The sequence below is a fragment of the Galeopterus variegatus genome, unplaced genomic scaffold, assembly GCF_000696425.1.
Source record: "Galeopterus variegatus unplaced genomic scaffold, G_variegatus-3.0.2 Scaffold1164, whole genome shotgun sequence".
Lineage (NCBI taxonomy): Eukaryota > Metazoa > Chordata > Mammalia > Dermoptera > Cynocephalidae > Galeopterus > Galeopterus variegatus.
The window spans coordinates 360082-375192 of record NW_007727275.1 but is presented as its reverse complement, the minus strand read 5'-3'; the positions used below and the strand labels follow the sequence as shown (position 1 = coordinate 375192).

The 15111-nt window shown below is 33.9% G+C and overlaps 1 protein-coding gene across 1 annotated transcript in view; it reads left to right on the top strand.

Moving 5' to 3' along the window:
* Positions 1-15111, top strand: part of COL21A1 (collagen, type XXI, alpha 1) — a 110056-nt gene extending 94945 nt beyond the window's left edge. The window contains exons 21-29 of the mRNA XM_008575266.1: positions 1461-1532; positions 3590-3625; positions 6149-6193; positions 9226-9258; positions 9865-10011; positions 10101-10155; positions 10682-10882; positions 11688-11765; positions 13772-15111. Of these exons, the coding sequence (XP_008573488.1) occupies positions 1461-1532; positions 3590-3625; positions 6149-6193; positions 9226-9258; positions 9865-10011; positions 10101-10155; positions 10682-10882; positions 11688-11765; positions 13772-13959 (855 nt within the window). The 3' untranslated portion in view covers positions 13960-15111. The remainder of the gene's footprint in view (positions 1-1460; positions 1533-3589; positions 3626-6148; positions 6194-9225; positions 9259-9864; positions 10012-10100; positions 10156-10681; positions 10883-11687; positions 11766-13771) is intronic.

The following is a 15111-nucleotide window of genomic DNA, read 5'->3' as shown; positions in this document are numbered from 1 at the left end:
AGCTTTGCAATGTGGACTCACAATTGCTTTTACCAGTAAACCATAAAGCAAGTGGTTGTTTCTTTTAAATTTACTTCTAGCCTTTAAAAATCTATAGCAATATTCCGTAGGAATGGGCACAATGAGCAAAGAAAATAAAACTTGGTTTCCACAAAAGAGAGTGATGTTTAGTTAATGTGATAGAGTTTTAGACTAATGGTAAAAAACAAAACAAAACAAAAAAATCATGAAGCATGTTCAGGATTACACTCCATCTCTTACAAATATACTCTAAATATTCTAAATTATTTAAGGCTCACTGTTTAACAGTAAGAATTTTATTAAATAAAATACAGCAAGTTAATACAGTTGAATACTCTTTCATAATTAAAAATCACATTATAAAAAATTATATAATGGTATATCGGCCCATTTCTGTTGCTTATAAAAAAATACCTGGAACTAGGTAATTTATAAGAAAATGCAATTTACTGCTTATAGTTTCAGAGGCTAGGAAGTCCAAAGTCCAGGCAACACATCTGGTTAGGATCTTTTTGGTGGTGGCTTTATTGCAATGCAGGGGTCTCACATGGCAGAAAATGGCAGAGCAGAGAGAGAGAAACTTTTCATGTGCTCTCCTTTTAAACCCTCCAAACCAAGACCCAGACCACCATTATTAATCCATTCACTTTGGCATAGCCCTTCAATCCAATCACCTCTCCAAGGCCCCACCTTTCAATTACCATAATACGACTTCCCACCCTCAACAATTACAGTAGGAAATAAGCTTCCAGTAATGAATTTTGGGGGACACAATTCAATCAACTCACAGCAAATGGAATATAAAGAACTTCAAAATATTAATATATTTTTTGGTTAAAAGACATAAAATTATGCATATTTAGTGAACATGTTTTAGTTACTAAATTGTGTATGTATGTTTGTGAGTTAGAGACAAAATGAAACGAAAACAGTGGGTGGTGAGATTTTTGATAATCTTTATTACTTCTATTTACTGATCAGCTTTGTAACAAGAAAATAAGTTTTTTAAAGTGGCAATATGAGAAAAAAATTTCGAGGAAGAGAAAGTGTTAGTAAATAGGTAAAAAAGATATACCTCTGTTCATTATTTTTATTACTTTATTATTTACTTTATTGTAGACGTTATAAAGTTTAATAAATATACAAAATATAAAATTTGAAAATGTGGAATGCTATCAGAATTTTTCAGCTGGCAAAGATAGAGAAAAATACAAAAAATTTAAAAACAAAAAAAAAATACAAGAAATTTAAAAACAAAAAAACTAACAAAATACAAAAAAATTTATTGGGACTCCAATAAACTTTTTATTCATTACTATTTCTATAGTAATAACTCAAAATGTCAACGATTTTTTAAACCATCTATTTTAAATTTGAGATGTTATGTAGAGATAAAAACAGTAGGTCTGTGATCTTAATGGAATTTTTGTGTTACCTAGGGAGAACCAGGAGGAATGGGTCCCCCAGGAGAACCAGGATACATGGGTTTACCTGGGATGCAAGGAAAAAAGGTATGCATTGATTAGGAGATACAGTTCACTTTTAATCAGCCACTTACATGTAAATTTTTCTTTTGTGAAATTAGCATAGTAGGAGTGATTATATTTTTCATGATAAGCCACCTGTATTTGGTGTATGTATAACGTGTTCGGCCCCATGCTGTTAGCTGTGGCATCTTTCATATCCCTGATGCATATTGTCTTCTAGATGAAGATCTTAGAAGAAGCATACAGATCAGAAAATATAAATGTACAATTAAGTAGTATCCTGTAAATTCAGATTTTTTTTGAAAAAAAAAAAAAAAAAAAAAAAAAAAAAAAAAAAAAAAAAGTATTCAATGTCAGGGACCCCTACCAAAATATGAATACCACTCCTACCAAAACTGGGGCAAAAGTCTGAAAGGATAAAAATTACACTCAGAATGTTGGACCTAGAAGTTCTTATTTATGAAACCATTATAGTATGTAGAAGTTCATTAAAAGTTGATTTAAGGGGTTTGAAATACAAATCATATATACTCACTTAAAATGTTTTGGTGAGGAAAGGCAAAGAGGGGAACTACTACTTTGGGATACAGGGATAGTTTCATTTCACGTTAAGTGGCTGTGAAATGGATTTTTCATTAACTGAAGACTGACCCTTGAAACAGATTCCACTAGCTAAGTCAATGATATACTTAATCTGGGATAAATTATATCTATTGTTCCTTCAATGTTTTAAGTTTTAGAAATATAAAACTTTTCTAAACATCATTTACAAATCCTAGAGTCCAGTCAGTATTTTAATGATGTTTTTAAGATTATAAAGCTCAACTAGAGTGTTTGAGCTTTGCTATGCAGAATAAGCTTAAAGTGAAAAATAAAATACTTTGAGGAATTTCACAAATATAGAATTCTGAGAGGTCTAGGATTTCTTGAGGTATACAAAGAAATTTTAAATTGAAGTCATAATAGTCAAAATTTGCTAGGTTCATAGTCTTCACAGTCCCTACTTGTGAAATTATTCTTCATAATATACAAAATCTTTTAGAGTGGCACAACAAAATTCAGTTGCTTTTCAGATAATTTTTTACTGAAAATCTTCAAGTATTATTATAATATGATTCCTTTAAGTTTTGAAATAGAGAGTGAGGTAAATGGTAAATGTTAAGTAAGTGTCTGTGAGCTTTAGACCCATATATTCCAATTTTCTTCTTGGTATTGCATTTAGATTTCTCATGGGCTCCTCAAATTCAAGTCCAACTGAACTTGGCACCCACACATACCACAAAACATGATTATATCATCTAATGATAAATATAGATATAAATTTTTAAAAACCTTTTAAAAGAAGAGAAAAATATTTTGCCATTTAGAAGAAAATCTGTATTTTCTTTGCTGTAAACAAAAAATTCAATTCTGTATTTAGATAGCACGATGAGGTAGAAAGTAAATTTGGAAACAGTGTACAAGTCCAACCTTGGGCAAATGCTTACATTTCCTGATTTGCAGTTTTATTATCTATAAAAATGAGGGCATTAAAAAAATGAAAGCATTATAATAGTTGGTCTCTGATTTCCCTTCTAGCTGAGAAATTCTATGAAACATTTTTACGAAATACTAATTTTCCTCCAAAAGTTCACTTTTGAAGTGTATGTTTTCTAAAATATCATTTAAATATTATGTTTCACTTTGTCATTGTTTCCTATAAACTTGAGGCTACTATTAGCTTAATGGAAGATTGTCAGTTTGATTTCATAAAGCAACATTGTCAAAATAAGTCCTCTTTTGTTAGTTTAACTTCAGACTATGAACAATAGAGAAAAGTTTTCTTCTTTCTGGTAAAATATAAATTGTGGTAAATTTGCTTTCAAATGTAGGGGCACAAGAAAGTGTTTAGAATATCACTTTGACATAATGTGGTTTTTCTCTCTTCCCAAATACTGTGTTAGGAATCAGCTTCTGTCTATTTAGGCACTTGTGGAATTTGCGTGAGAACTTATATCTTTCTCTGTTGAAGAAAAACATGTTTATTTGAAAGGATACAGACTATACTAGATTATGATACACATTAAACTGCCTTTTTGCAGGGAGACAAAGGATATCAAGGTGAAAAAGGTGTTCAGGTATATTGCTTGCTTTTTGTTTTTGGCTTAGCAATAAAATCAGGGCTTTGTTCTTTTTAATTCTTATATTGCTTTTCCAGTTCCTTCCTGTTTCACATCAATGTCTAATTGTTAAATCCTTTCTTTCTCCCTTTGCTACTGAACTTCTCAGACAACATCAAATCTAACTTCAAGATTCTTTACCACTTCAGAAAACTTGGGAACCAAATGATTCAATAAAACAAAGACATCGATTTTTTCTTTTACATATTCTAATATCTATTTATTTATATATTTATAACTTTACCACTTCAGAAAACTTGGGAACCAAATGATTCAATAAAACAAAGACATCGATTTTTTTTTTTTACATATTCTAATATCTATTTATTTATATATTTATAATATGCATGTTTACAAAAATGATTTGAAACAGCTTATGGCAAAAACAAATTTGATTAAAAACCATAATACCAAATATAAAACATATTCAAACTGAGGGTACTTCAAAAAGTTTGTGGAAAAATCGAATTAAAAGATAATACAATCTTTCTATGAACTTTTGAAATACTCTCGTATATGGAAGGATAATTATACCATAAAATTATGCCAGGCTAGGAAACCTAGGGTGATTTTAAAAGAGATTTAGTTTTGGGTGTCTTAGCAGCAAAGGCAAAGAGGGGAACTACTACTTTGGGATACAGGGATAGTTTCATTTCACGTTAAGTGGCTGTGAAATGGATTTTTCATTAACTGAAGACTGACCCTTGAAACAGATTCCACTAGCTAAGTCAATGATATACTTAATCTGGGATAAATTATATCTATTGTTCCTTCAATGTTTTAAGTTTTAGAAATATAAAACTTTTCTAAACATCATTTACAAATCCTAGAGTCCAGTCAGTATTTTAATGATGTTTTTAAGATTATAAAGCTCAACTAGAGTGTTTGAGCTTTGCTATGCAGAATAAGCTTAAAGTGAAAAATAAAATACTTTGAGGAATTTCACAAATATAGAATTCTGAGAGGTCTAGGATTTCTTGAGGTATACAAAGAAATTTTAAATTGAAGTCATAATAGTCAAAATTTGCTAGGTTCATAGTCTTCACAGTCCCTACTTGTGAAATTATTCTTCATAATATACAAAATCTTTTAGAGTGGCACAACAAAATTCAGTTGCTTTTCAGATAATTTTTTACTGAAAATCTTCAAGTATTATTATAATATGATTCCTTTAAGTTTTGAAATAGAGAGTGAGGTAAATGGTAAATGTTAAGTAAGTGTCTGTGAGCTTTAGACCCATATATTCCAATTTTCTTCTTGGTATTGCATTTAGATTTCTCATGGGCTCCTCAAATTCAAGTCCAACTGAACTTGGCACCCACACATTTCAAGATAAAGTCTGTCCCATAAAGTGCCTCCTGGTTTGACTGAATCTTCTTTATTTTTATCTTTTGCCACTCTGCCCACGGTTCTCCACTCCTGCTCTGCAGCTTTAGCCAAAAGAAAGTATTTGCCTTTGACCTGTGTCTGCTTTCCCTGTGTACCCTCCTATCCTTTCTCCAACTGGCTGCCCTCAAAGCCGTACTCAAGGGTGAATCATATTCCCTGTGTTATGCCAGATGGCCCTTCCTAAGTTCCAATAGTATCTAGCCCAGATGTTTAATTATACATTGTACACTTCTCCGACAGTATTTTCATCATACTTGTTTAATTGCTTATCTTTCCCACCACACAGTGAGCAACTTAAAGGCAACAATGATATCTTTGTTTTGCCAGCAAAAGTTCCAGTAAATAAGTGCTGCTGAATAAATATTAGGAATTCAATTACATAATTAAATAAATAAATTACTAGGCAAGAGTGCTTTAAATTTTTGTCACTAGATCTTTCACTGATTATAATAGCTCGGCATATGTCTTCCTAGAAACTGCTAATTATCTTGTCCAATATAGGGATGAAGTATTGCTTCAGGGTCTAGCATAATGTCTTATATATAGTGGCTATCCAAAAATATTTACTAGATGGACAAATGTGTTTATATCTTTATTAATTTTGATCTCCTCTTATTTGTCCTGATTTAAAGATCTTCACTCAAGTGTTTTTTAAAATAAAGTGCAACAGTATATTTTTAATTTTTTAAAAGAAATTTTTAAAGAGGTCTTCTTATCCTTGCATGTCCATAGTGAAAACTGAACATGACTGTCATTGAAGTTAATGAAATATCCACATCCATTAGATTTTTAGACTGTTTTCATGCTATTAATATGGACTCGGCAGAACATCCTCATATCTAGAATTATTTACATGTTCTCCAAAAATCAGAAGTTTTTTCTTTGTCTCTACTCACTTTAAGATTAGGTTGACTTTCCTCTCACTTCTTTTATTCTCTGAGCAACTAACTTTCCCATCTCTCACATAATTTCCATATATGCATCACTGCTTTTGTGGCATTTCTTCTGGGCTTCAGGATAATACCTAGTTTGAATTGTATATGTGGTTATATCATATGTGTGCAAACTAATAATGTTTATTAAATTTGAAAGGGTCAAAAGGGAGAAAATGGAAGACAAGGAATTCCAGGGCAGCAGGTAATTATGTTTTTCCTTTGATGAGAAATGAAATAATGAATCACATAACTGGACAATACTGAGAGAGGGTTACTTGAAAGTAAAAATGGGTGGGGTGAAGGATAGTATACAAGGTTGAAAATGCTAGGTGGTTGTGGTGATAATGATTTCCCTTAATTGTTTTATGTTTTTGTTTTTCCATACTGATAACGCTGGTGGCTGTGAAATTTGGTGTTCAGTGCTTTTTTTCTGTCCAAGTAAATGACTGAAAGTAGAAAATTCCACCCATTTCTTAGAGTAGTTACTGGCCAGAGACAGCCAGCTGCACAATGGCCGTATCTCCATACCTTCTATTTTTCTTCTTAAAATGTGAACAGTTGAGGTCACATGCAGTGGAGGAATGTACTTGTTTCCCACTAGTTGGTTCAGAGATACAATTTACTACTTTAGAGACTTAGTAAAATGCTATCCTAAGGGACTGTGTTGTGGAACAGATACATAATAAGATTGTTTTGCTTCTCCCCTGACTAATGCTTCTCAATAGGTAGTGTTTCAGTGGGATTGCCAAGTGGTATGTAAGTTCAGTCAGAGCCAAAGTGGCATAAAAGTGGCAGAGAAGTGAGTGGCACTTACGTAGCATGTTGAACTTGATCCGGACTGAAAAGGCAAACTGTACATGTGAGTCCTGCCATGGGGTGGACCTCTTTCTCAGAGTGTCAGCGGGAGAAAGATTCAGCAATTACACCAGCTCTGGGGAAAGGGGGACACAACTGTGTAGCGATGTGTCCAAGGACAGGAGTCTCTGTGTCCCTTACTTTGAGGAATTTGAAAGACCTTTGGGCAGAGTTTAAAGCATTTGGCCCCAACATTGTCTGTAATACAGGATGGAGGGTGCGTGCTAGATATTAAGAAGAGTCGAGAATTTAGAAGTTAACAATAAGAGCAAAGGTAACTGAGAGCAGAAAAGAATTGTTTGCCTGCGTACGGTTACATTCAATAAAAAATGTCTTTTAACCTTTGTATTCCTCCACTTGATCCAAATCCACTGGATGACACAACCCACTCTGTCCCTATTCTCCTCCCTGGCAACACAGACCGACCCTCTCAGTTTCCCTAAATTATTCGCACAATATCTATAAACAGCTGTTCTCAGAGGACCTCACTCCTTCATCCCACTCAACATGTACAACCCAGGCCTTTCACCAAAAATTGTTGTTTACAGTGACTCTCTGTAAAGAAGGATATTTCCTTTAGAATTTGAACTCACAACTTAGCTAGCTCATTAGCTTGTGGATGACACTTCCTCCAAGGTTCCATTAACTTATTTTTTCTCACTTCTCAAGAAAAATAGTGTGCCTGCTCTCCTATGGCAGGATTTGGGTTCCCTAGAAAGCTTCTGCCCTAGATTTGTTGGAAGCTGCACTTTCTGCCACCAGAAACTCAGCCTGTGTGGAGTGCCTGTACCCGGGGGCCAGAGCAGCTGCTTTTGAGCAGCTGAGTAGTCACCCCAAGCTCTTTACGTAAGCAAAGCCTTAGTTACCTGTCATCCTACCAACTGGTGCATGTGTGTAATTTTTTGGCCCTTGTTTTGTGAATGGGGTCCAAGTGAATGTTTCTCTCATAAAATCATCTTAATGGATTCTCGGATGACAGCTGTTTTCAGTTTCAGCTCTAATTCAGTTCTTATCCTGAGAAGTTACTATTTTATCTTTCCTCTTAACATTGGCTCCAGTTGTAGAATTATGTCTAGTAGGGATTGCCCCTGCATTTTATTAGAAACAAACCTTAATATTTAAAGTATGGTCTTGGAGAGTTTTATTCACTAATAGATTTTTATATGAAACTAAATATTTGGTGTTTTTATGCTAACATTTTAATTCAAATTAGAATGTGCACCTTTCTACCTTTCTTTGTGCCAAATGCTGATTTTACTTTATTTTTTCTTCCCTTTGCCTAATTTGGATATTTATGTTTAAGGAACTTGAAAATAAATAAAAAGAAACAGCCCAACTCAAACTTCATTATGTGAAATGTTAGACATTAAATTTCATATTGAATTGTAGAACACTAATTTTTAATTTTAAAGTTGAATAGTGAAACCCTACCTATGTGTGTGAAAGTTTTACCTCCTTTCCAGAACTGATTTTGTAAATTTCATATTGAATTGTAGAACACTAATTTTTAATTTTAAAGTTGAATAGTGAAACCCTGCCTATGTGTGTGAAAGTTTTACCTCCTTTCCAGAACTGATTTTGGTGATTTTAGAACCCAAGTATACAATGAATTTAAAAAATGGAAAATTTGGATGCCTTTACTGAAAGTTCTTACCATCTATGTCATTGGGATGAATATGTGAAAGAGATGAGTGGGAAAGAATTTAATAGAGCCATCTAGTATTGCTAGTAATAGCATATATCTAAATTATGATGAGTGAGCTTCCTAGATGGGCTCCCCAGTGCTTAGATCACAGGGAAAAAACACCATATTTTGCACCACACTCCTTCTCTAGGCTCTTAATTATCAGCACAGTGCGGGTTAGGAACAGAACAAATTGACATTTTCTCTCTTATTAATCACTTTTAATGGCATCTTTGCTTTAATTCTTTCTTTGTCAGTAATACTAGAACAAAATTTAATTTTAAGAACATAAACTTGGGAAAATATACTGCTCATCTTTATCACAGAATAAAAGAATAAATGTACCTTATATTTAATCTGACTTGAGTTTTCATTTTCATTAAAATAGTAATATATTTTAAATCCAATAGAATCCCATTCTAAACTACATGATTTGGCCTGCAGCATATAAAAACATTTATATCTAAGAATGGAATAATATGCAAAGTAAAAATGTTATACTATCCAGTTAACATATTTCCTAGTCATTAGCTTCCTTTAAAAAAGGCAAAAAAGGGTATTTTATATGTGTAATTTTGTCAATATTGTCCATCTGAAAATTAGAGTTTGATTAAATATGTGGAAAAGGCGCATGCCACATTGCTGGTACTGTAGCTTGCACATTTATTATTTTTTTTTTCTATTAATTTTCAAAGGGAATTCAAGGCCATCCTGGTGCAAAAGGAGAGGTATGTTTCTTTATAAATTATCCTTCTTTTTGAGTCCTTATTATTTGGGTCTTTGATACTGTGTAAATCACAAACAGAAAATGCCTTTTTCTTCTTCACTATAAGTTCCCAATTAGTGATATTCAGAAAATGTACATTTATACTGAATTTGATATGAAATATCATGTATTTGCCAGTATTATTGATTCTTTTTATGATCTGGGAGCTGAATATCTTCTGCATATTTTTCAATAAAGAATATTGTGCATTTCTATATTTGTCTGTCCCACTAGAATGTGAGCTCCTTGGGAACAGGACTATGTCATGTCCATTGTTGTATCTCTGGCGCTATACATATTGCCTACGCAAGATACTTAATAAATAGTGGATGTTTGTAAGGCTGGCTGGATAAATGCAGATGCATTAATGCATTGGATAGATGTGTGGATAAGTGACAATTTGATATGATATGAAATTTCTCTCCTGGTCAGTGATGGTATTTACAGGTTATTTCGTATATAACTTCATATGTATATATTCATATCCATATTCTTAGGGACTTTTATGATGCAATTATACCTTATGAAATATTTAAGTAGAACTTTTAAAGACATCTTTTGGTTTTAGAGAGGTGACAAGGGAGAACCTGGTGTCAGAGGTGCCACTGGACCAAAAGGAGAATCTGGACTGGATGGTCTGAGGGGGTCTGAGGGTCCCAAGGGACAACCTGGGGAAACAGGGCCTCAGGGACCTCCAGGATTGGATGGGAAGCCTGTATGTATTCTACTTCTTTTGGAGGTTTTATATTTTCATTCCTTTTTACTTGGTATGTACATGTTCTAATCCCTAATAATTTGATGCAGGGAAGAGAATTTTCAGAGCAGTTTATTCGGCAAGTTTGCACTGATGTATTAAGAGGTAAGTCTCAAACATGGAGTATTTAATTATTTCTTCAACTTACAAAAATAATACAGGTCCTTGGAGAAATTATGGAAGATATAAGTAAAATAAAAAGGAAAATAGACAACATTTATAAATCCCTTTCTGTTTCTTTAAATGAATATTTTTATAAAGATGGAATATTATATTATTCTTTTTAATTAAGCAATTGGTCATTATTTTGCTACTAATTAAATTTTCTTTCATGACATAATTCTTAATAATTTAATTCATAAATATGAATAGATATAATTTAATTTACCAATTTCTTTTTGGGCATACTTTCACTTTTCCCCCTATTTTACACAATTCCTATAATAAAATTATTGTATAGAACGATGAATATTTCCATAGTTAAATTCTTGGAATTGAAATTATTGGCCAAAAGACATGCACGTATTCAATGATCGTAGAATTTTTTCTGTAAATTGAAAAAGTTGTTAGAGATATTACTAACTCCAACTCATCATTTAAGCATAAAGGGTGTGGTTTCTTTGTTTTTAAGCCCAGCTACCCGTCTTACTTCAGAGTGAAAGAATTCAACATTGTGATCACTGCCAGTACCAACGTGGTTCCCCTGGTATCCCTGGGCCACCTGGTCCCATAGGCCCAGAAGGTCCCCGAGGATTTCCTGGTTTGCCAGGAAGAGACGGTGTTCCTGGTTTAACAGGTGCCCCTGGACGCCCAGGTGCCAGAGGATTAAAAGGTACTTAACTGGTTTGAATAAGCAAATGAACAAAAATGGGGCATTTTTTGTATTTACACACTATATCCATTTAATAGGCAAGAGTTTACCTTTGTTTTCATGACACAAGTTTTTTATGTAAATCCCTAAGTCTAAATAATTTGTCAACTGAGTTAAAGAGCAAGTATTCTATTTTCTTGAAGCAATATTCTCAAGTAGAGAGAGAGGTCAAAATTATGAACACTTGAAGTTACAAATTAAAAAAATGTTGACAATGTATTTAGAAATTTTACTTGAGACTAGTAAGTTCTTCAAGTAGGAAATCACAGACACCATTTCCTTTATTTTGACTTTGATAATTTTATTACTGTTATCTTACTCAGAATTTTTTCTATTATATGAAAAATTATGTTTTGCAACCAAATTTTCTAGTAGCCCATAACCTACTTCTCTTTGCCTTTGAATGTTTTGTGAAATGATGGTTGATAATTCTTCTTTTTAAATTTAACATTACATGAACGATTTAGATATTTCATGAAAGTAAATAAAAGAACAACTATGAATAACACAAAGGGCTAATAATCCCGAACCATTTTCCTTTAATATTTGATTCCCTTTAATCTTTCATCTAAACCACTGATAATTTTAGAAGTTTTTGCTTCAAAATTTCTCTCCCTGTAGTAAAAAAAAAATAGGTGGCAGACAGTTTTTTTAAAAAGACTTATTTTTCTTTTAATGTGTTTATTAACAACTTTGAAAGAAACAATCTAGGAGGCAGTGATTTTACAGAAAGAGTAAGCTTACTAATACGTTTCACATTCTGCAGGTTTACCAGGGAGGAACGGGGCAAAGGGTGTCCAAGGGTTCGGGCATCCTGGAGAACAGGGTCCCCCTGGTCCCCCAGGTAAGAACTGATATGTGCTTGTAAGTGGTGCTGTACATTTTGATTTAAGAAAAATCATCATAAATATATGGCAAATAATTTGAAACCATGACTTTTTTTTTTTTGAGCGAGTCAAATTTAACATTGAGGTCTGACTTCTAGAACTTTTTTATACGCGGGTACGTCAAAAAGATTGTGGAAAAATAGAATTGAAAGATAATATGAAACTTCCCATGAACTTTTTGAAGTCCTTCATATATTATCTTATATCATGTATAGCTCAGGATTATCTCTTGCTTATCATTTACACAGTCTAATAGCTACTCTAGAATAGTTCTAGAATGGTTTTCGTCACCCCTGCATATCTAGTGTATAGCACTGTTTAATCTTTAAAACTCTGAGAAGCAGAATAATGCTGAAATCGACTCTTAAGTAACCTCTGCTAGCTGTGCTACTTAACTTTGCCTTGCCTCAGTTTCCTCATTTGTAAGATGGTGATGACATTATTGGAAGATTAAATGAGTTACTATATGCAGTGCTTTTGGAACACTGCATGACAATCATGGCTGTGTTTTCAATAAATGTTTGCTACTATTATTATTTTAGGTGTTATTATTAAGTCATGAGGCTTTTGAGTAGATTGAATGATTTAATAGTGTTTATGTAAAACACTTGGAATAATAACTACAACCATAGTTAAGTAATAAAAAAACTGTTTATTGTTAGTAGTAGCAGGAAGTAGCATAGTAGGAAGTACCCCAAACTACTCTGCTTTATTCTAAATCCTGAATACAAGGGCTGGCCCATGGCTTGCTTGGGAGAGTGCGGTGCTGATTGTGCCAAGGCCAGGGGTTCGGATCCCTATATAGGGATGGCCGGTTAGCTCACTTGGGAGAGTGTGGTGCTGACAACACCAAGGGTTAAGATCCCCTTACCTGTCATCTTTAAAAAAAAAAAATCCTGTATACAGTATTTTGTTTGCAAATCATCAGCTTTAAAAGGCCAATGTCCTAAGTTAACCCTCCTTTCCTTATGTTAATTGAATTACTCAGCCCATGGTTAATAAATGAGTGCTGTAACACCTATGTGTTTTGATGACTATTATAGTTTGATAATGACAATGCATTTAGATATGGAAATTTTAAAATATGTATAATGGAGATAGTCATTTTTACTGCAAATATGGCACAAAAATGACTTTATAAGAGCTTTGGCTTACCTATCACCTGCTAATTTATAATAATAATAATATTGGCAAAAATAGGCTGAAAGGGGGGCCGGCCCGGTGGCGCACTGGATAAGTGCGCCGCTTGGGAAGCACGGCGGCGCTCCCACCCGAGGGTTCAGATCCCACATACAGACCGGTTCCCGCTCACTGGCTGAGCGAGGCGCGGGAGCAACACCGAGGGTTGCAATCCCGTTGCCGGTCCCCGGTCCAGTATGGGGGCAACACTGAGGATTGCGATCCGTTGCCGGACATGGAAAAAAGACCAAAAAAAAAAAAAAAAAATAGGCTGAAAGGAAGAAATGTTTGGACAGTCCACAAACTGAAATATTAAAATGTTAGCTCAGGGCTGACCCGGTGGCTCACTCGGGAGAGTGCGGTGCTGGGAGCGCAGCGGCGCTGGGAGCACCGAGGCTGCAGGTTCGGATCCTATAGAGGGATGGCCGGTGCACTCACTGCCTGAGCACGGTGCGGACGACACCAAACCAAGGGTTACGATCCCCTTACGGTCACACATACACACACACAAAAATGTTAGCTCAATGTCTTAATCAGTAGCATGATTGCTATATTAGTATGCTCAGTCTAGTTTTACAAAATTTACCAGTTACTTTTGGATGGTTCTTTTCAAAGTGGGAAGTGTGTAGAATTAGCAAGAGGATGCCTCCTCTTTTCAATTAGTACAAATATGTAAAATATTCAAGAGTTTTTCTTTTTTTAGTTTAAATTTCTTACAGAGTCAGCTATTTTACTATCAAAAACTAAAGTCCTGTATTCATATATTGCCAATGTTTCCTCCTAGGTCCAGAGGGCCCTCCTGGAATAAGCAAAGAAGGTCCTCCAGGAGACCCAGGTGTTCCTGGCAAAGATGGAAATCATGGAACCCCTGGAATCCAAGGGCAACCAGGTCCCCCTGGAATCTGTGATCCATCGCTGTGTTTTAGTGCAATTGTCAGAAGAGATCCGTTTAGGAAAGGACCAAACTATTAGAGTCTGATGCCTTATTCAGCAACCTAGGCATGGTGCTTTTTTTAATGGTCTTTTGCATCTCAGGAAAACAACCAACAGTAATCCCTTGAAAAGAAACAAAAGTACCTCGGCGTTTGTATTATTTTCTTTCATTAAGGAAAAATATATAAAAGCTCACATATACCAATTTTAAAGTCTCCTCAGTAATTGGAGCCTTTAGATTAGTAGCATTAATTAAATCTCAAGGGTTTCTTGTAAAGTCCATTCATTTTCATCCAAGTTGAATATAAAAATCCACCATGGCCTGTTAGCCAGTCAATTTCAGTCACTGTGAAATATTTCACATTGTCTCCATGCAGTTAAGATTTGAGTTCAATTTCATGTCTGTGTGAATTTCATGTTTCCCATCTCATAGCTCATGTGTCTACATTAACCAAAACATGTATCTGGTCATTGGACATAAGATCAGGGCTGATATTCAGCTAGGATAGGCAGTATTGCCACACTGGTCATTTACTCCAGTGTCTGTGCATCTTGGTAAGGGTCAGTGGACTCCTTGTTCTTCAATGTCTTGGATATCAACCTCTGAATAAGAGTAATGCATTTCTTATTTCATTTTCAAACTCTAAAATCAGATTAATGATGATTCTAAGAAAGAGGGCTGATTACATTGGGAATGGCCAAAATTACGTAACATTAAAAACATTTTAGAAAAAAATATATCACTGTACAATATAATATATTCAAAGAAAATGCAGGTTCAGAAGTAACAAAAAAGACTTTATACTTCATACTTGCTGATTAATCGGAATGTTTGTTGTATGCCTTCATTTTCCATTACACTTATTATACGTGTATGTTCATATGTTAATTTCATTTTCTTCTTTTTTTTTTTGCTTCCTTATCTTTAAATGTTATTTTTAATCATAGCAAAGCTAATGGGAATAAATGCTCTAGTTGAAAGGAAAGGTAACTCCACAAATCTTAGTATGTCTTAGACTTACTAAGACATAGTAATATTTTTAGCAGACTTTAAAATATTATAAACAGTCTTGTGTACTGTACTTAATGCTTTTCTAAGGAACAGAATTTGAGATATTTTGTCTTTGTCATGTTAAGAATTTTGTTAGATGCTTGTTATACAGAGTACAATAAAGTTTTCTACAGGCCTGA